This window comes from Bombina bombina, chromosome 3 (assembly GCF_027579735.1).
Source record: "Bombina bombina isolate aBomBom1 chromosome 3, aBomBom1.pri, whole genome shotgun sequence".
NCBI lineage: Eukaryota > Metazoa > Chordata > Amphibia > Anura > Bombinatoridae > Bombina > Bombina bombina.
Window position 1 is genome coordinate 264,091,877 of NC_069501.1, and position 20,171 is coordinate 264,112,047.

Genomic DNA, 20,171 nt, shown 5'->3' on the forward strand with positions numbered 1-20,171 from the left:
TGTGAGGGTCAAAAGCTACAAAGGAAATTTACTGGTGTGCATAGCAACCAAGACCGGCTCTGATGGCAGAGTAACTTAAGTCTTACAACCCCCAGTGTGACTCTAGTGTCTGTTAATTAGTCTTTGGTTAACCAGGTGTAAACATATTCAAATAAACACAACGAACAGGCAATTTCTACATAACAAACCAATATATCTTATAGTAAGAAATAATGCCCAGGGTGCTGGCAGTCATAACCTTTGTGACGTTCAACTGTCTGACTGTGCTAGAGTCCCTTAATTCGGCCCTACATGTCAGGCAGACAAACAATAACAATCGCCTCCTGGATCAAAAAGGCCATTCGACAGTCCCGTAGGAGCTTGTAAAGTATCTTGTCTGAGAAACCCATGTTTCTCATAGCGCTGCATATAATCTGCGCTTAAGTCATTGTGAGCTATCGTGGGTACGTGCAAGGGCAAAGCATACTGAACAGAGGCCCTTTAAATAATAAGTGATGACATCACAATTCTCAGACTGCATCCTGTCTCACACTGATGATGTACACCAGTCTGGCCATAAAACGAAGTGTAGGAAATGAGCAGCATCACACAGTCAGCAAGAAAGGTGAGCAAAATGGCTGCCAGCAGCACATGGCAAACAAAGCAGGGGAAAAAACCCTGACAGTACCCTCCCCTCAACGACCGCTCCCCCGCGGGAGGACAAAAGGCTTATTGGGGAAACGGGCATGGAAGACACGGAGGAGGGCGGGAGCATGAATATCAGAGGAGGGAACCCATGAACGCTCCTAAGGACCGTAGCCCCTCCAGTGAACCAAATACTGTATGCGGCCCCTGGACATACGAGAGTCAATAATGCTGCTGACCTCATACTCCTCATGGTTGTCAACAAAGATAGGACGGGGACGAGGCAACAAAATGGTAAACAGATTACAAACCAATGGTTTCAAGAGGGAGACATGAAAAACATTGGAGATGCGCATTGCAGGAGGAAGGTCAAAAGCGTAGGCCACAGGATTGACCCGTCTGAGTATTCGAAAAGGACCAGTTTATTGGAAGGCCCACAAAGGTTCAAGTTGCGGGAGGACAGCCAAACTCTCTCACCAACCTGGTAGGAAGGCACGGGCAGACGCCTACAATTGGCCTGGAACTTTTGGCGCTGCATAGAACGATGAAGGCAATCCTGAATCTGCACCCACGTGGAACGGAGTTGCCGGAGATGCTCCTCCAAAGCCGGAATACCCTGAGACATGAATGAATCGGGCAACAAGGATGGTTGAAACCCATAATTCAGCATGAACGGGGATAACTTGGAGGAAGCATTAATAGCACTATTACGAGCAAACTGCCCAAGGTAACAGTTCAGATCAATTATTGTGGTGAACTGAGATATAGCAACGGAGGAACTGTTCCAGAGCTTGATTAGAACGTTCCGCAGCCCCATTGGATTGAGGGTGATATGTAGAGGAGTAGGAAAGCTGGATCCCCATTTGAGCACAAAAGGAACGCCAAAATCTGGAGACAAACTGGCTACCTATCTCCTTGGGTAACAAAAAGAAAGAAAAGGTAGAAGCGCTGAAGGAATAAATGAGATCCTGCTATACTCGTGTGTTCCCCTCAAAGAAACAAAAGTGAAAATACCATTAAGTGTGAAAGAAGGAGTAAGCTCTAAAAAGCAGGGATCTAATTTTATAGAAACAAAGTATGTAAATATGTAAAATTAATTAATACCTGTGTAGGGGATATAAAAACTATGTGAGGAAATACCTAAAAAAATTATAACCAATCCTAGAATATAAAATAGATCGTAATATAAAGGTTCTATATATAAGGAACAACCAACAAGTAAAGGCTATTAAACAGTAACAATTTAAACAGTAACAATTTAATAAAACAGTAAGTTATAGAATAAAGGGACGTCTCCCTAGATGCATAAATAGGCTCCTAAAAATATAAGATCGGCTCACCAAGGTAATATCACCGATACTTTTCTTCTTTTCCTATCACATAGGATTTTATTGGAATTTACTACAGACAGTCTAAGGTACCTTCATTGTATTTTAACAGCCATAGGCCCTGGCTACAGTGTATTAAATATTTTTACTATGCGCAAGTAACTTTGAGCTCCCTTTTGCTCCTACACACTGTGTATATATTTTTAGGAACCTATTTATGCATCTAGAGAGACATCCCTTTATTCTATAATTTATTGTTTTATACTGTGTTATTAAATTGTTACTGTTTAAATTGTTACTGTTTAATAGCCTTTACTTGTTGGTTGTTCCTTATATATAGAACCTTTATATTACGATTTTATATTCTAGGATTGGTTATAATTTTTTTAGGTATTTCCTCACATAGGTTTTATATCCCCCTACACAGGTATTAATTAATTTTACATATTTACAAATTATCTCCTTGGGTAACCAATGCAAACGGAAGACCTCCCGGGCAAAAATTTAAGCAAGCTCCTGAGCGGTAGGCAACTTCTCCAAGGGAATGCAATGTGACTTTTTAGAAAAACGGTCAACCACCATAAGGATAACAGTATTGCCATTAGAAACAGGGAGCTCGATAATGAAGTCCATGGAAAGATGTGTCCAAGGACGCTCACCATTAGCAATAGGTTGAAGAAGACCCACAGGAAGACGTTGAGGAGTCTTATTCCGTGCACAAACTGAGCAGGAGGCAACATACGCAGCAACATCAGAACGAAGACCTGGCCACCAGAATTGTCGAGTGACAGACCAAATCATTTGGTTCTTACCTGGGTGACCTGCGGCTTTAGGATAGTGGTAAGTGTGCAAAAGTTTAGTTTGAAGATTCTCAGGAACAAAAACACTTACCACTAGGTTTCTCAGGAGATGCATTGGTTTGTGCAGCCAGGATCTCCTCCCCCAAGGGAGAAATCAAATGTATGGTAGCCATCAGTAGAGAGGGCATCAGTAGAGAGGGCATCAGCTCTAACATTCTTACTACCAGGCAGGTAGGAGACCACATAATTAAACCGAGACAAAAATAGCGCCCATCTGGCCTGTCAGGGCGACAAACGTTTTGCTTCAGATAGCTAAGTTAAATTCTTGTGGTCAGCAATAATGAGCACTGGCACGCTAGTACCCTCGAGAAGATGCCTCCATTCCTTGAGTGCCAAAATTATGGCCAATTATGTCGCCAATTTCATAATTGCACTCCGCTGGAGACAATTTCTTAGAGAAGAAACCACACGGATGCAAGGAACCATCAGGTGTAGGACGTTGAGACAAGAGGGCACCTACTCCAGTCTCAGATGCATCGACCTCAAGAACGAAAGGCAGGACAGGGTTAGGATGAGCCAGAACTGGAGCGGCAACAAAGGCAGTCTTAAGACTATCAAAGGCCTTAATGGCAGTAGGTGACCAATGGAGTGGATCATTCTCTTTACGGGTCATGTCTGTGATAGGTTTGACCAAGGAAGAAAAGTTTTTGATAAACATTCTATAGTAATTGGCGAACCCAAAAAAACATTGAATAGACCGAAGACCAACTGGACGAGGCCACTGCAGAACTGCAGATAACTTGTCAGGATCCATGGAGAGCCCTGCAACGGAGATAACATAAACTAGGAAGGTTACTTGAGTCTGATAGAACTCACATTTCTCGAGTTTACAAAACAGGTCGTTCTCACGTAGCCTCTGAAGAACCCGTGTAACATCAGAACGATGAGCCTCAAGTTTGGGTGAGTGTATGAGGATGTCGTCTTAGTACACCACAACACACTGTTGGAACATATTTTGTAGGACATCATTAATAAACTCCTGGAAAACAGCAGGAGCATTACATAGGCCAAAGGGCATTACAAGATACTCATAATGCCCGCTCCTGGTATTAAATGCTGTTTTCCCTTCATGGCCCTCCTTGATCCTAAAGAGAATGTACGCTCCTCTCAAATTAAGTTGAGTAAAGACCGTAGCTCTCTTGAGGCGGTCAAAGAGTTCCGTAATGAGCGGAATAGGGTAAGCATTCTTAATGGTAAGATGATTAACACCCCTATAATAGATGCATGGACTTAATTCGCCACCCTTTTTCTTCACAAATAAAAAGCCAGCCCCTGCAAGAGAGCAGGATTTGAGGATGATCCCCCGCGACAGAGCTTCGGCAATATACTCCTCCATAGCACAATTTTCCGCAACAGACAGAGGGTAAACCCGGCCCCGAGGAGGAATGGCTTTGGGTTGCAGGTCTATGGCACAATCGTAAGACCGATGAGGAGACAACGTACCGGCAGGCACCTTGTCAAAAACGTCTAGGAACTCTCGGTACTCCTCTGGCAATTGAGATACCGAAGAAGTGCACAAGACTAACTGGTTTCTGAAAACAAGTGGAAATACATTGCGGAGACCACGACAAAATTTTGGACCTGCACCAGTCGAGACTGGGATTGTGCTTTTGGAGCCAGGGATAACCCAGAACAACCGGAAAATGCGGAGCGTTATCACCTGGATCTGGAGGGTTTCAAAATGGAGAGCCCCAACAGCCATGGATAACGGAGCAGTTTCATGAGTAACGAGTGCGGGTTGAAGGGGCCTGCTATCAATGGCCTCAATAGGAAGCGGAACGGACCGAGGCAACACAGGAATGGAGTGCTTTGATACAAAAGCACTTTCAATGAAATAGCCCGCAGCAGCGGAGTCAACAAGAGCCTGGGTGACTATGGAAGAGTCCACTCAGGAAAGGACAACTGTGACCAAATGTTTCTCCTTTAGCGATTCCAGGGACAAGGATAAACCACCCAAGGTCTACCCCCAACAGGACCTTAGGTGTGAGCGTTTCCCGGCTGTGTAGGACAAGACTTCAAAAGGTGGCCCTGTAACCCACAATAGAGGCAGAGCCCCTCACTCCTCCTAAAGGCCCTCTCCGCCGCAGAGAGACGTGTGAATCCCAACTGCATCGGCTCAGCAGTACCTGGTGACTCGGGACCAGGAGTCATGGGAGGAGAAGGAGGCATGGGTGAGAACGAACACGTAGGAGACAATGGAACAGGAGGCTTCCGCAAGCGCTCCTTGAAAGAGGGCCTCTCACTTAGGCTGATGTCAATTAGGATAAAAAAAAAAAAAAAAAAAAAAAAAAGACACCAATGCCTCAAGATCTTCTGGTAAATCTCTGGCAGCAACTTCGTCTTTAATCGCATCAGAGAGCCCATGAAAGAAGGCGGCAACAAGGGCTTCATTGTTCCAACTTACCTCTGCGGCAAGTGTACGGAACTCAATGGCATACTGAGCAACAGATTTTGTACCTTGCTGAATGGACATAAGTCGTTTAGCAGCAGAGGAGGAGCGAGCCGGAACATCAAATACCCTTAGAAAGGAGGCCACAAATTCAGGGTAATTTGAAGTCACAGGTTTATTAGTCTCCCACAAGGGATTAGCCCCTTCAACCCGCACTCGTTACTCATGAAACTGCTCCGTTATCCATGGCTGTTGGGGCTCTCCATTTTGAAACCCTCCAGTTCCAGGTGATAACGCTCCGCATTTTCCGGTTGTTCTGGGTTATCCCTGGCTCCAAAAGCACAATCCCAGTCTCGACTGGTGCAGGTCCGAAATTTTGTCGTGGTCTCCGCAATGTATTTCCACTTGTTTTCGGAAACCAGTTAGTCTTGTGCACTTCTTCGGTATCTCAATTGCCAGAGGAGTACCGAGAGTTCCTAGACGTTTTTGACAAGGTGCCTGCCGGTACGTTGCCTCCTCATCGGTCTTACGATTGTGCCATAGACCTGCAACCCAAAGCCATTCCTCCTCGGGGCCGGGTTTACCCTCTGTCTGTTGCGGAGAATTGTGCTATGGAGGAGTATATTGCCGAAGCTCTGTCGCGGGGGATCATCCTCAAATCCTGCTCTCTTGCAGGGGCTGGCTTTTTATTTGTGAAGAAAAAGGGTGGCGAGTTAAGACCATGCATCTATTATAGGGGTGTTAATCATCTTACCATTAAGAATGCTTACCCTATTCCGCTCATTACGGAACTCTTTGACCGCCTCAAGAGCTGTGTCAGAGAGTAACGAGATGAGAAATCCCACCTTAGCTCTGTCAGAGGGAAACGCCTTAGGTAACATCTCAAAGTAAATGCCCACCTGGTTCAAAAACCCTCTGCACTGATTAGGATAGCCTCCATATCGCTGAGGTAGAGGTGCAGAACCGGACATGCTCCTGGTAGGACTAGGTGCAGCAGCGGAAACAGAAGCAGCCATAACTTTGGTCCAAATGTGCAGTGCGAGTCAGCAGGGTTTGCAGGGCTAGTGCAAATTGATCCAAGCGGTGATCCTGTATATCCATCCTGGAAATGATGGCCGGTAAAGGTGGATAATTAGCACCATCAGGATTCATGGCCCTTGCGTAATGTCAGGGTGCCAGGAATCAGACTGAGACGAGAAGTGCAAAAAGAATCACACCTTTATTAATAGCAAAAAATAATAAAAAGTCCACAAAACAAATAACAAGCCAGAGCTGGTAGTCAGATGAGCCGAGTCAGGAGCCAAAGTGAGTAATCAGACAAGCCAGAATCAGGAACAAAGTGTCAGATTTTATTCTGCTTTTCCTAAAAGGCAGAAGAAAGAACAAAAAGAAGTAATGTTGAACCACAACTGCAGCGTAAAAATTAATGTGAATGTAGTAAGGCAGATATCTTGTACATATATTTAACAAGGGCGCAACAGTTGTTTAATATGTAAGTAGATATGTCTGGCAATTAATATTGGTTTACTTATGAATCTGCAGCTAAGCAACAAGAATTCTAATTTGGCTATGTATAGTCTGGAGGAGAGTAACGCAGTAGTTACATTAAGTTGAACAGTTCAGTTTCTATGCAGAGATGCGGTATGAGGAACAGGTAAGATATTAGGTTTGAATCTTACCGAGTAAAGAGAGGTTCAAGTCCTTTTAGTAAGAGCTTTTGTTGGTAACCAGTGAGGTCCGTTGCCGGTTAGCGCTTGCAAGGAGGAATACGAGTAGCATGTGAAAGTTCCGGTGGCGTGTGACGTCACAGCCGGTTCGTTTGAGCAGAGATCCTGTGTCAGGTGCAACAGCTGCTGAGGAGAGTGAATCCTGAGTAGGTCCGTTGCGTTAGAGAGACAGAATTCTAAGCAATCAACATTAGGTTAGTTGATCCTTTATACGAAGTGAGTGGGAGGGATTTTCTAGATAGGTGCAAGAACACAATCAGCAAAGGATGGACAGAGAGTTAGGTTACTATATTTTCATGACACAAAGAGAACAGCAGAGTCAGGAACAAGCCAGGGATCAGGAACCAGGAGAGACGTCAGACAGCCAGGTAATACACAGGAGCCCTCACAAACAGGTCTGAGACAACGCAAGGGCAAAGCAGTAGCTTTGCCCTTGCGTTGATAAGCGTTGATCAGCTGTCCGGCTGATCTTATTCTTATAGCATGGAGATCTTGTAGTCGGTATCAGGTGGTTGGGTTTGATGGTGTCTTCTGCTCCAAACTCGGCTGAGTGGGCCGGAGTGCCTGAAATGTCTCTGGGCTTAGATGGTTGTATTGCTACTCCGGGAGCTAGATGCGTAGGAGGAGGAAGATCTAATTCAACCTTGGTCTGCTTAGAGAAAAAGCCTTCCCCCTTGCTCCACAGACAGGCCGTGGCTTCCGATGATAAAGGAGATGAGAGAGCTGGAGGAATTCGTAGGGATGTGCTGTGTTGTGGTAGCGTATCTCCTGGTGTGTGTTTGAGCATCTGTATCTTGCTCTTCTCGACGCCGCCCCACTGATGTCTCATCTCTTATGGCATGGATGTTGAATCTGTCTTCCCTGGTGCCTAGTGAGCGAATATCAACAGAGAGCTGGCCGTATCTTAAATCTATCCCGTGTCCTAGACCTTCGAGGAGGGCTAGCACTGTAGTCATCTCTACCTCCATAGTCTGATGAAGGTAATCTGTTATAAGGCGGCTGGGGATAAGGGGTATTGTGAAGGTGGCTGATGTTCTCTCCAATGAGTATTCCAGGCTATATGACCAGGTAAATCCTCCGCATCAGTTTCACTCGATGAACCGGAGTGAGGATAGTGCAAAGATCCGCGTGACAGGCCCTCGCCGCATATGTATCTGCCCCAGATCACATACTCAAGCTGCAGAGTGGCAATAAAAGAATATATTTCGGTTGTGTGTTGCTTCGAAAACCGAATATATGATTATTCTAGGCTGGCAGTGGATAGCGCTATAAATAAATTATTAGATTAGGTTGTCAGCCTTTGGAGCTATAGTTTTTTCCATCCGCCATGACTGCCTCTTGGCCATGCCCCAGTAAAGTGTCCCTTTAACGTTTTGCAAGCTACATGCTCTGTTTAAACAAACTGTTTAACTGTAACTAGACAAATACTGCTGGTAGATAGGGATATAGTAAGACTTTATATTTGAATGTTGTTGCTTTTCCTATCTTGGAACTAATTAACTTTTATTTAGTTTTGCTACTACAAAGTTCACACGCAAATAAAACGATTTTCTCTTTAATTAAAGTACCATTATAGTCAAAAAATTATATGCTCTAATTTGTTACAGCATGTCAGTTTAAAGGGACACTCAGATTTTATTAAATTTTCATGATTCAGATACAGCATGTAATTTTAAACAACTTTCAAATTTACTTCCATTAAAAAAAATGTGCACAGTCTTTTATATTTACACTTTTTTTTGAGTCACCAGCTCCTACTGAGCATGTGCAAGAAATCAGACTATACGTATATGCATTTGTGATTGGCTGATTGCTATCACATGGTACAGGGGGAGTGGAAATATACATAACTTTGAAATGTGTTAGAAAAGAATCTACTACTCATTTGAAATTCAGAGTAAATGCAATTGTATTGTCTTGTTATCTTGCATTTGTTGATTATGCAAATCTACTGTGTTTACTGGTCCTTTAAGACTAGTAACCCATAGAGGAGCATGGGTCGCACCCCTGCAAATCTAAATGAATGCCTAAGATGGTGGCTGCAAGCCACATTCAGCAAATTTCGGAGCCAGATTTATTCTTGTGAAAGTGCAACACACTAAGATCTGTGCAAATCCAGATTTTAGTGTCCTGCACTTTCACAAGAATAAATCAGACTCTGAAAATTGCTGAATGCAGATTGCGGCCACCATCGTTGGCATTTGTTTAGTGCTGAAAAGTAAAAATGCACATGCCTAAATTATACCATGTAATATTTTGACTTTAATGGCCCTTTAATTGCAATATTTAATATTAAACATAAAAAAAATATGTAAAAACATTTTTACCATTCAGATTAACACCTACGTATTTCCAGAGCTTTGGACCACTTCTTCGCTCGACTGGACATTCTTGTGTGATACACATGCAGCATCTATAATACAATTACAGAGAATCTTGAAATACTAGGAAGCAATTATGTCACAACACGCAAGAGAGTATATAGTAGTTTATTACATTATCCTAAATATAAACAGATATTAGCTAAATTTTTTGTAATGTCTGTTTTATAATTTAACATAAATTTATTTATTTATAATCTGTACAGTTATTATGTGCTTTGGAAAGTTTAAAGGAACATAATACAAATGACATGCTCTAATCTATTAGAGCAGTGTTTCTCAACTGCTGTCCTGAAGTACCCCCCAACAAGCTTGTTTTCATTATAGCTGAACCAGTGCAAAGGTGAAGTAATCAGCTGATCAGTAAGACCATGGTTACTAACCTGTTCTCATCCATTATATGATTATTTCAACTGTGCACTAGTTCAGCTATAATGAAAATCTGGCCTGTTGGGGGTATTTGAGTACCACGGTTGAGAAACAATTCGTTAGAACATGTCATTTTACTACTATTGACCCTACTCTACTGAGTATTTAAAAGGGACACTGAACCCAAATTTTTTCTGTTGTGATTCAGATAGAGCATGCAATTTTAAGCAACTTTCTAATTTACTCCTATTATAAATGTTTCTTCATTCTCTTGCCATCTTTATTTGAAAAAGGCAAAAAAGGAGAGTGCTTGTTTATTGGTGGGTGAATTTATCCACTAATCAGAAAGAACAACCCAGGTTGTTCACCAAAAATGGGCCGGCATCTAAACTTACATTCTTGCATTTCAAATAATAATAATACCAAGAAAATGAAAACAAAAATTGATAATAGGAGTAAATTAGAAAGTTGCTTAAAATTGCATGCTCTATCTCAGAGCTTTCCAAACTTTTCATGTTAGTGACACACTTTTTAGACCTACATCATTTTGCGACACAGTAATTCAGTTGTACTAACAAACAGGAGGTTAAACTAACTTGTTTAAAGAGATATGGACACATACATAAATTATATAATAACAAAATGTATTTACAAGTAACAGTATGTATAGGCAAGAATAAAAAAAAAAGTTTAATAACTCCAATAGCTACTTACTATTTTAATGAGATGTATGAGGTTGATGGGATGAACACAGTTTCTGAATATTTTGTGGAGTATTAGATAAAGACACTTGCAATTAATCATCAAGCATTTTTAAGCTTCCACTTCCTATCTATATATCTAGAGCAGGAGCAGCAATGCACGACTGGGAGCTAGCTGCAAAAAAAACCAAAACACTTTGACTTCTAATTTCCGCTCAGCGTTTAAGCTGACACCCTCAGAGCTCTGCGAGTCTGACCGACTACTGCCCACACTGCAAACACACTGCTTTACCACTCACTGACTACACATGCAGTCACAAGTCGATTGAGGAGACTACACGTGCAGTCAGGAGCCAATGTGCTACCAAAGCCGCCAATGGGAATAGTTTCAGTTCCCGCTGAGCTGCGCCAATAGGTTAAGATGATCTGTGACCCACTAGGTGTCAACCATGTGATGTGCGTAGCAGGCAGGCGGAAAGTCGGAAACCAAAAAAAAAATTACAATTCACAAAAATTTGTGTTGAAGCAGGAATACACCTACACACTGCTGCCGACACACTAATGTGTCACGACACAGTTTGGAAAGCACTGCTCTATCTGAATCACAAAAGAAAAAATGTGGGTTCAGTGTCCCTTTAACTACTGCAAAGGGGTTAAACACAGGAAAAGTACTGCTTGGGACCCGTGGTGCATTGATGGTCCCAATCATCGCCCGACGCTGATCCAATAAAAAGTTACACAACTCAGATGTGCAACTAGCACTGCTGATTAGATCAATGGTGGGTCCCACTCAAGTCCCGAGTGACAGTTTTACTATGTGTTTAACCCTTGTTTATAAGCAAAAGATGTGCAGGGAGCTTAAAAAAAATGTAAGCTTTTATTTAAATATTACATAAAATACAGAACAGGAGGCATATGTCCCTATGTCAGCTAGCAGGCTGACGCGTTTTGGCTAAAAGCAATGGCAAAGCCATGTATGTCTGCTATTTCTGAACAAAGGGGATCCAAGAGAAGTTTTTAGAATCATTTGTGCCACAATTGCACAACCAGTATGTAAATAATTTCAATGAGAAACACAAAGTTTGTGAAAAAGTAAAAAAAATATATATATATTTAGTTTTGACAGGTAAATTAAAAAAGGCTCTATTTCTGTTTAAATTGAATGATAGCAAATAATTATCCGGTATTTTGGGCAAGTTCTTCTCTGAAATTCCTGGTAGTGAAGGGGTTAAGAGTGTTTCTGCAGTAGAGTGCAAAGAGTGAAATGTGTCTATGTTCATAGCTTACAATGATTTGCAGTGAGGACAGGAGATTGGCTTATAACCATTGCAGGTGGAAAGGGATACAGAGAAATTTTAGTTTTTAAAAGGATATTATTATCAGGTATTTGTAGAACGTCAACAGGCTCTGCAGCGCTATGAACATAGGTGGTATATAAAAAACAATTACAGGGATCAAATAGGTAGGGGGTCCTGCCGAGAGTTGCACTGTTGTAGTCGGCTCTTATGAAGGTGAACAACAAAAAGCTGGGCTCATAGGCTTACATGCTATGGGGTTTAAGGATAGCAGTGGAGATAGGAAGGTTAGTGTAGGTTATATGCGTCCCTGAATAGGAGAGTATTCAGGGAGCACTTGAAGCTTTTTAAACTAGGGGAGATTCTTGTGGAGCGAGGCAGAGTTCCACAAGATGGGAGCCAGTCTGGAGAAATCTTGTAAACGGGAATGTGAGGAGGTAACAAGAGAGGAGGAGATCATGAGAGGAGCGAAGGGAACGGGAGGGAGAGTATCTGGAGACAAGGTCTGAGATGTAGGGGGATATTAAACCCACGTTTTCTTTCATGATTCAGATAGAGCACTGGTTTGCAAACCTGTCCTCAGGACCCTCCAACAGGCCAGGTTTTCAGGATTTCCTTGGATTAGAGCAGGTAAAATAACCATGTTTACTAAGCAGCTAATTGTTTTGCCTGTGCTCTACTTTTTTTTTTTTTATAAATAATTTTTATTATTCTCCAATAGCAAATGAAATCGACAAATTACATGATTATACACCACGCAGGGCATAGTATTTTATAACAATAAAGATTGCATTTGATACATGTATATTACACAACATTGATATTTTAACGATATACTCAAAAAAGAAAAAGCTATGCCATAGATCCTTAACTAGACCTTAAGAGAACTTAGAATATACCAGTAAAGTTTGGAGATTTTTTTTTTTTTTTCCGTATTTTATTCATACGTAAATTTCTAATACTATTGCTGGTTCTGGAATCAGAATTTTATCAAAATATATTTACCAAGAGATTGGGAATTTTCAATTCCTTTAGTATGTATAACAGTAATCTCTTATGACCAGCACTTTGTTACCAAATAACCACATACGCCTCCCCCACTCCCTCTTGCACTACTTTTTGAAATTATCCATTTCTCCAGAATGCCGGATATCTATTTGACAAAGTCAGTTGTTGAAATAAAGCAGAGTCCCTTATCGGAGCTATCATTTGGGTCTGCATCTGATCTGGAAGTGATAATATAAAATGTTCCCATTTAGCCAGAAATATTATTAACTTAGCATCTACAAAAATGAAGGGGTCTTTTATGTCTGTTGCCACTTGGAACAACATATTATTAACAAATGCAGTAATACCAGGTGCTCTTTTATCTTTCCAGCTTCTTAAAATCATCTGTCTTGCAACTAATATAGCAGTATTGACTAGGTGCTTATTTTGTATATCCTTCTCATACATGAGAAATAGAACCTGTTCTACTTTAATTTAGATTCTACTAGATATAAATTTATTCAGCCAATATACTATCTTACACCAAAACTGCTGAATCTTCGGACAAGAATAGAAAGCATGTATTAAAGGGACAGTCAACATTTACTTTAACATGTTTTGATATTGAAAATAAAAAAACGGAGGTCCGCCTAAACTATACCCCTCCTGCCTTGCTTCTGTCCTAATCAGCGTAGCTAACTACACTAATACCCGGTAAATATGGATGCCGAACTCCCCCCACCATTACGTAGCTGCCTTCTTCTTCAACTGATAAGCAAATCAGAATCCAGTTCTCGGACAGAAATTGCACACGCTTGCAATTTCTGTCCGAGGACTGGATTCTGATTTGCTTATCAGTTGAAGAAGAAGGCAGCTACGTAATGGTGGGGGGAGTTCGGCATCCATATTTACCGGGTATTAGTGTAGTTAGCTACGCTGATTAGGACAGAAGCAAGGCGGCAAGGCAGGAGGGGTATAGTGTAGGCGGACCTCCGTTTTTTTATTTTCAATATTAAAACATGTTAAAGGGACAGTCAACACTTACTTTAAGTCAGCTTCTGTAGAATTGCACCTTGGGCATTTAGTAAAACCTTGACTGCTCCATTTAGATATTCGCTTTGGTGTTAAATATACTCTTTATTAATTTGATATGTGATTCTCTAAATGCAATATCACGAGTATACTCTGTAATTAAGCTGAAACTCTTTTTGAAATGCTCAAATTTTAAATTTCTAATCTTTAGGCGCCATTTCGCATAGAGATCTATTATTTTATCTTTAGTTTCTAAAGAGATTATAGTTTTGTAGAGATAAGAAATTGAGTGTTTCCCAGACCGGTAGATGTCAATAATTGCCTGTGCTCTACTTCTGATATCCTCAAAATGTGGCCTGTTAGGGAGGCCTGAAAACCAGTGAGATAGAGCATTCAATTTTAAGAGACTTTCTCAATTTACTCCTACACTTTATTTGAATGTAAGCTTAGGACCTGACGCATTTTAGGTTCATCACCTGGGTAGCGCTTGCTGATTGGTGGCTACAAGCTTAAAGGGATACTAAACCCAAATTTTACTTTCATGATTCAGATAGAGCATGCAATTTTAAGCAACTTTCTAATTTATTCCTATTAATTTTTTCTTTGTTCTCTTGCTATCTTTATTTGAAAAAAGAAGGCATCTAAGCTAATGAGCCAGCCAATTTTTGGTTTAGTACACTGGACAGAATTGATCCACCAATCAGCAGAGACAACCCAGGTTGTGAACAAAAAATGGGCTGGCTTCTAAACTTACATTCTTGCTTTTCAAATAAAGATAGCAAGAGAAGAAAAATTGATAATAGGGGTTAATAAGAAAGTTGTTTAAAATTACATGCTCTATCATCATGAAAGAAATGTGGCTTTAATATCCCTTTAAGAAGATTAAATCTTTTCAACAACGGAAACCAGAAGTGACACCGGTGATGGGCTGCTGCTGAAGAGTCCCATGAGACAAATTTACAGACGTGTCAGCCCTTGATTGCTTGCTGGCTTTTTTTTAGTTTGCATAACCTGGTTTTACATACTTTGTACATTCGTTCTTAGTTTGTACAAATAGGCGCCATACTATGCAGCAGTTTGGCACAGCGCTCTACCTAGGACAATACCGAACAATTTACAGGCCATAGTCAACACTGAACTAAGACTGCTTATGTAAAACAACCCTTCAGCGGAGTTGCTATGCCGCTGCTGCACCATTATGTAACGTCCCACGCCACCACACAGTAATGGGCAAGGCATTCATACTTCCCGCATACAAACAAAATAGACCGCCTAACTAAAAACCCGTGACCTATGTAGCCACGCCCACACCGTACCGAGCATCTCACCGTTTGTGTCGCGATCGCTTTCATCTTGGAGCGTTAATAGTTCTGAGTCGCTAATGTCAGAGAATCCGTCCCCGTTCTCCTCAGGATCCCGCCCACACACCGAGCCGCTGGGCAGTCCGGTGTCAGCCGACATTGTGATTAGTGCTGCATGGGGAGGATTAGGACATCAGTAAGCAATGCCTGCGCTTTGCGTATCAATTAGGCCGTGTTCATTATTCTTTTTTCTCGTGCGCATGACATAAGCAGCAAACCGCCCCAGTCTCCTGGTTGAAGTGGAAGAGTTGTTAGCCTATATGAGAACCTCACCCGACCCAAACCAAAGTGAATTAAATTATGGGACTTATGTGTAGTTAGTTTAAAGTGAATGTGCACTGATAACTTCTTCATACATTTCCACAAAAAAACGGTAGTTATTCAGTAGCTACCTTTTAGGGATATTAAACTGAAAAATACTTTACCTTAAAATTTTTTCTTATTTAACAAAAATAATATTTTCAGGAGACAATAAAATTATGTGTTTTGTGTTCATAGGACTAGATGCTGACAGCAGCCAATTCTGGTGGGAAACTACATTAACCCCTTAGTGACCAGACAATTTTTCCATTTTCTTACCGTTAACCTTTTAAAGCCGTTATGACGTTCTATTATGTCATAATTAGATAATTAGACTGGGCTTTAAAGCTGTTATGACGGAATAGAACGTCATTGCTAACGGCTGTCCTGAAGCCTTCTGTGCAGTCAGGACTTGATCGCGGTCTTGGGGGCGTTCCTAGGGTTGTAGGGACGCCCCCAAACGCGATCCAATAATTGAAATCTCGCGATCGTGTGCACGATCGCGTGGTTTCAATTTGTCTACATCGGAACAGTTGTTCCGATGTCGGCACTTTAGCCCAGACTTGGGTTGTTTTTACATTTCTACAGTGTTTGTGTTTAGCTGTAATTTTCCTTTACTCATTTACTACTGTTTTCTAGCAATTGGACTTTCTAAAGATACAATTATTTTCATCATATCATATAATTTACTGTAAAAAATTATAAAATATGATGAAAAAATTGAAAAAAAAACCCCTAAATTTTTCTAACTTTGACCCGCAAAATCTCTTACACATCTACAACCACCAAAAAAACTCCCATGCTAAATAGTTTCTAAATTTTGTCCTGAGTTTAGAAATACCCAATGTTTACATGTTCTTTGCATTTTTTTGCAAGTTGCTATTTCCAAACTAGTTTTTTCTCAAAATTAGCGAGTTGCATTGTAACACTGATGTCTGTCAGGAATCCCTGAATAACACTTCACACGTATATATTTTTTTTTAGTAGACAATCCAAAATATTGATCTAGGCCCATTTTGGTATATTTCATACCACCATTTCACCGCCCAATGCAATTAAATATTTTTTTTTAACTTTTTCACAAACTTTTGTTTTTTCACTGAAATTTTTTACAAACAGCTTGTGCAATTATGGCATAAATGGTTGTAAATGCTTCTGTGGGATGCCCTTGGTTCAGAAATAGCAGACATATATGGCTTTGCCATTGCTTTTTGGTAATTAGAAGGCTGCTAAATGCAGCTGCACACCACACTTGTATTATGCCCAGCAGTGAAGGGGTTAATTAGGTAGCTTGTAGGGTTAATTTTAGCTTTAGTGTAGAGATTACCCTCCCACCTGACACATCCCAATTCCTGATCCCTCCCTGATACCTCTCAAACAGCCCTCTTCCATCCCCCAACCCTCAATGGTGACCCCGTTTTAAGTACTGGCAGAAAGTCTGCCAGTATAAAAATACAGGTGGTTTTTATATATATATATATATATATATATATATATATATATATATATATATATATATATATATATATATATATATATATATATATATATTTATTTATATATATATTTTCTGCAGTGTATGATCCCCCATCACTCCCAACCTCCCTGATCCCCCCAAACAGCTCTCTAACCCTCCTCTCTACCTATTTGCCACTGGCAGCTGTCTGCCAGTACCCAGTTTGCTTTAAATAATTGTCAATTTAAAAAAAACAAACTTTTTTTCGTAGTGTAACTGCCCCCCCCCCCCAATTAGCATACCCCCTACCAGATCCCTTTCCAGACACGGATCCCACATAGGATCCCCCTCTTCTTCCCACTCACTACCGTGCTGTAGTGTGGAGTAGCGGTCCCACCCGCTCCCGTCCCCCTTCATGCCCCCTTCCTCAGAAGAAGATGAAATCATTACTTTTTAATACCTTGGGATATCAGTGTTGTTTTATTTCCCTAATTGAGTTGCCTATTACCAATTTGGACATAGCATAGGCTGTGTTCGGCAAGCGCTCCAATTGAACTGGGACTTGTTGGAGCGTTCTGTGAACACTTGCCAGTGAGGAGCTGGGCGTTCTCTCAGAGCTCTGATGATGTAAGTCCCAGCCTTCCAACGTGCTGGTAAAGCTGGGACTTTTCAGAGCAAGCTCAGACACTTGATAACATAGCAGCCTCCACGAGCAACACGTGTGTATATATGTATGTGTATATATATATATATATATATATATATATATATATATATACATACAGTACAGTATATTTATATACACTCGTGTTGCTTGTGGAGGCTTCCATGTCTACAATAATGTAAAAGTTAATGTATACATTATTTATTATCACGATTTTTGAAAGTACTATTAAATTTACAACACTTATTTATATATATTTATATAAATAAGTTGTAAATGCAATAATACTTTTACAAGTAAGGGAGCTAATAATAAACTTTTTTATGCACAAAGGGATCTGCTGCACGATAATTAATTACATATATATAATTCATATGTGAGACATTTCTATTTGCATGCAATATTTCTAATACTTAAAAGGTATTAGAAATATTGTATGCAATTAGAAGCGTCTCTGTACTATGCAGATATCTTTGTGCATGCCTACTACTCTGTCAATGCGTGGTGACGTGGGATGTTGCGATGGGAGAGTTTTGTCACAGCTGCCTAACTGGTGACGTACCCAGAGTGCCACATCATCACCCCTGCATATGTGCTGGCGCTCAGAGTAAGCGCTGCCCGAACACGGCCATAGGGTCCGTTCACACTTATATTAATGTTACAATCTAGTTACCATTATATGTGATATTGACAGCAACCTTTAATCCATCCCTTCATTTCGTTATCCACTTATTGTTGATTTCAATAAACACTTTATTTTCAATAATATGCCAATCTGACTAGTACTGTAGTGTTTGTAATTTTTGTTGGGCAGCAAACAGAGTATGCTTTTCAGGCTGTCTCTTTAGTAGCAATAATAAAAGTTACTTTGTATATACATAATTGATACAATTTTTTCTTTCCATTCTTAATTTTGTGCCTAGAAGCGTTTCTCTTTTTTCACCCTGCTCTTGGGGTGTGTTAAAGAGCCAGTAAACCTCGAAAATAATGTTATATAATTCTGCACAAGGGAACACTCGTACAATACTGCCCCCTACCGTCACGCAACTAACTGTGTGAGAGTAGGGCATGTCAATCACCCCGGTCGAATGAATCCGACTCCAGTTTGGCAGATAGGTTTTATGAAACAGCAATTTAAAATGCTGCTTCATAAATATAAGTTGCAGATTCAAATGAGAAAGCCTGCAACCAATCGGGGCATTTGCCTCATAATACATTTTGCCCATCTTAGCTGAAATATGAGAACTGGAAAAGAAGCGACAATTTATAAAAACTGCAATCTTTTAGTATAAAATATTTATGTATAAAATGTATGAATATTGTAAGTAAAAGTTATGATGATTCTTGCAGATACAAATGTGGCACATACACAAAAGAGTGTGCAAAATATTCAGAAGAGAAACGTAGTGCCCAGTGTCAGAAGCTGCGTCTCATTTGCAAGTCATGGGTTCGTCAGCAGCATAAGGACCCAAATCATAACTCAAAAAGCACCAAAGAATAGATGATGTTTTCAACTGGACTTTACTGTGATCCCTCATTCTGGACTCTCATCATCTTATGAAAGAAAATATTTTTGACTTAATATTTTGAGTACTATGTCCATTTAAATCATTTTTTTCATGCTATTTTGGTGATAATTGCTGTCTGCGGAATATTAATGGAGCTGTTCTTATAGAGCTGATACTCCATATCAGTGAATCCCAATCATGGTGCAGCCGGAACACCTTTCCTAGCATTGCACTACACATTTTGGCCTAGATGACAAGTAGAGGGCAAAAATATTACGCTATTAAGCAATAACACTGCTCAAGTTAAATCAATAGTGCTCTTATTCCTGCACTCATATTACAAGCTGAAAGTAAAATGGTAGTGCTCGAGCAAAAGCCTTAAGCATGCTAACATCCAGAGGTCAGATAGCGTGGTTGTGCTAACTCCCTCACCTAATAGACATCAATGGGGAGCTCTATAAAACTCATGTCCTGGCTTTTGCTCGAGCAATAACCTAAAAGTGTGCTTAGCCGAAGTTGAGTCAAAAAGTTGAAAAATTTTGTTCTTCACACCTTGTCATATACCATATCAAACTTTGTAAACATTTATTTTGATAAAACATATACTTTACTTTTAATATGTATGAGTGAAATACTTCATTTTTTTATTTGTATACTTTTATTGTAGCCCTAGCACTTCAGGTATCCACTCATGTTAACTTTTTAGAGCTCTGGAGCAGCACATAACTCACCACTTGTAATATAAGCAATATATATTCACTGGTAATTGTTTTTTACTATGGACTTATAATATCAGATTGAGTGCTATCTTTAGCACTGGATCGCAATGTGGATCAGTAGTGCTTCACTTGTAATGTGGGCCATTATTCTTATGCCATCTACTCTAAACTATTGTTTTATGAACTAATTAAATTTCAGTTTAACATTATCATGATCTATGTGGAGAAAGAGACGCCTATGGGCGTCATAACTATAAATATGACCCTGTATAACATAGTAGATAAGGTTGAAAAAAGACTGAAGTCCATCGAGTATGTGCATTTTTTACTGTATGACATTTTTGTTGTGGCACTGGTCTGACAATACTTATTTGCTGTTCTTCAATGTCATTTACTGGTGCAGTTGTACTTATTTCAGAGGTGGCTAAAGAAATTAGTGCCATTAAAAAATAATAATTATATATATATAT

At 40.3% G+C, this 20,171-nt stretch overlaps 1 protein-coding gene and 1 long non-coding RNA gene across 2 annotated transcripts in view; one reads left to right on the forward strand and one right to left on the reverse strand.

The window, feature by feature from the left end:
* EXO5 (exonuclease 5) overlaps window positions 1–15,154 on the reverse strand; it is a 70,565-nt gene extending 55,411 nt beyond the window's left edge. Inside the window, exons 1-2 of the mRNA XM_053706292.1 lie at window positions 15,022–15,154; window positions 9,275–9,341 (exon numbers count right to left, since the gene is read on the reverse strand). Of these exons, the coding sequence (XP_053562267.1) occupies window positions 9,275–9,341; window positions 15,022–15,154 (200 nt within the window). The remainder of the gene's footprint in view (window positions 1–9,274; window positions 9,342–15,021) is intronic.
* LOC128653164 (uncharacterized) lies at window positions 15,067–19,599 on the forward strand. Its single transcript, XR_008401337.1, has 2 exons — window positions 15,067–15,190; window positions 18,825–19,599. It is a non-coding gene; the product is annotated as an uncharacterized LOC128653164 (long non-coding RNA).
* The last annotated feature ends 572 nt before the right edge of the window (window positions 19,600–20,171 follow it).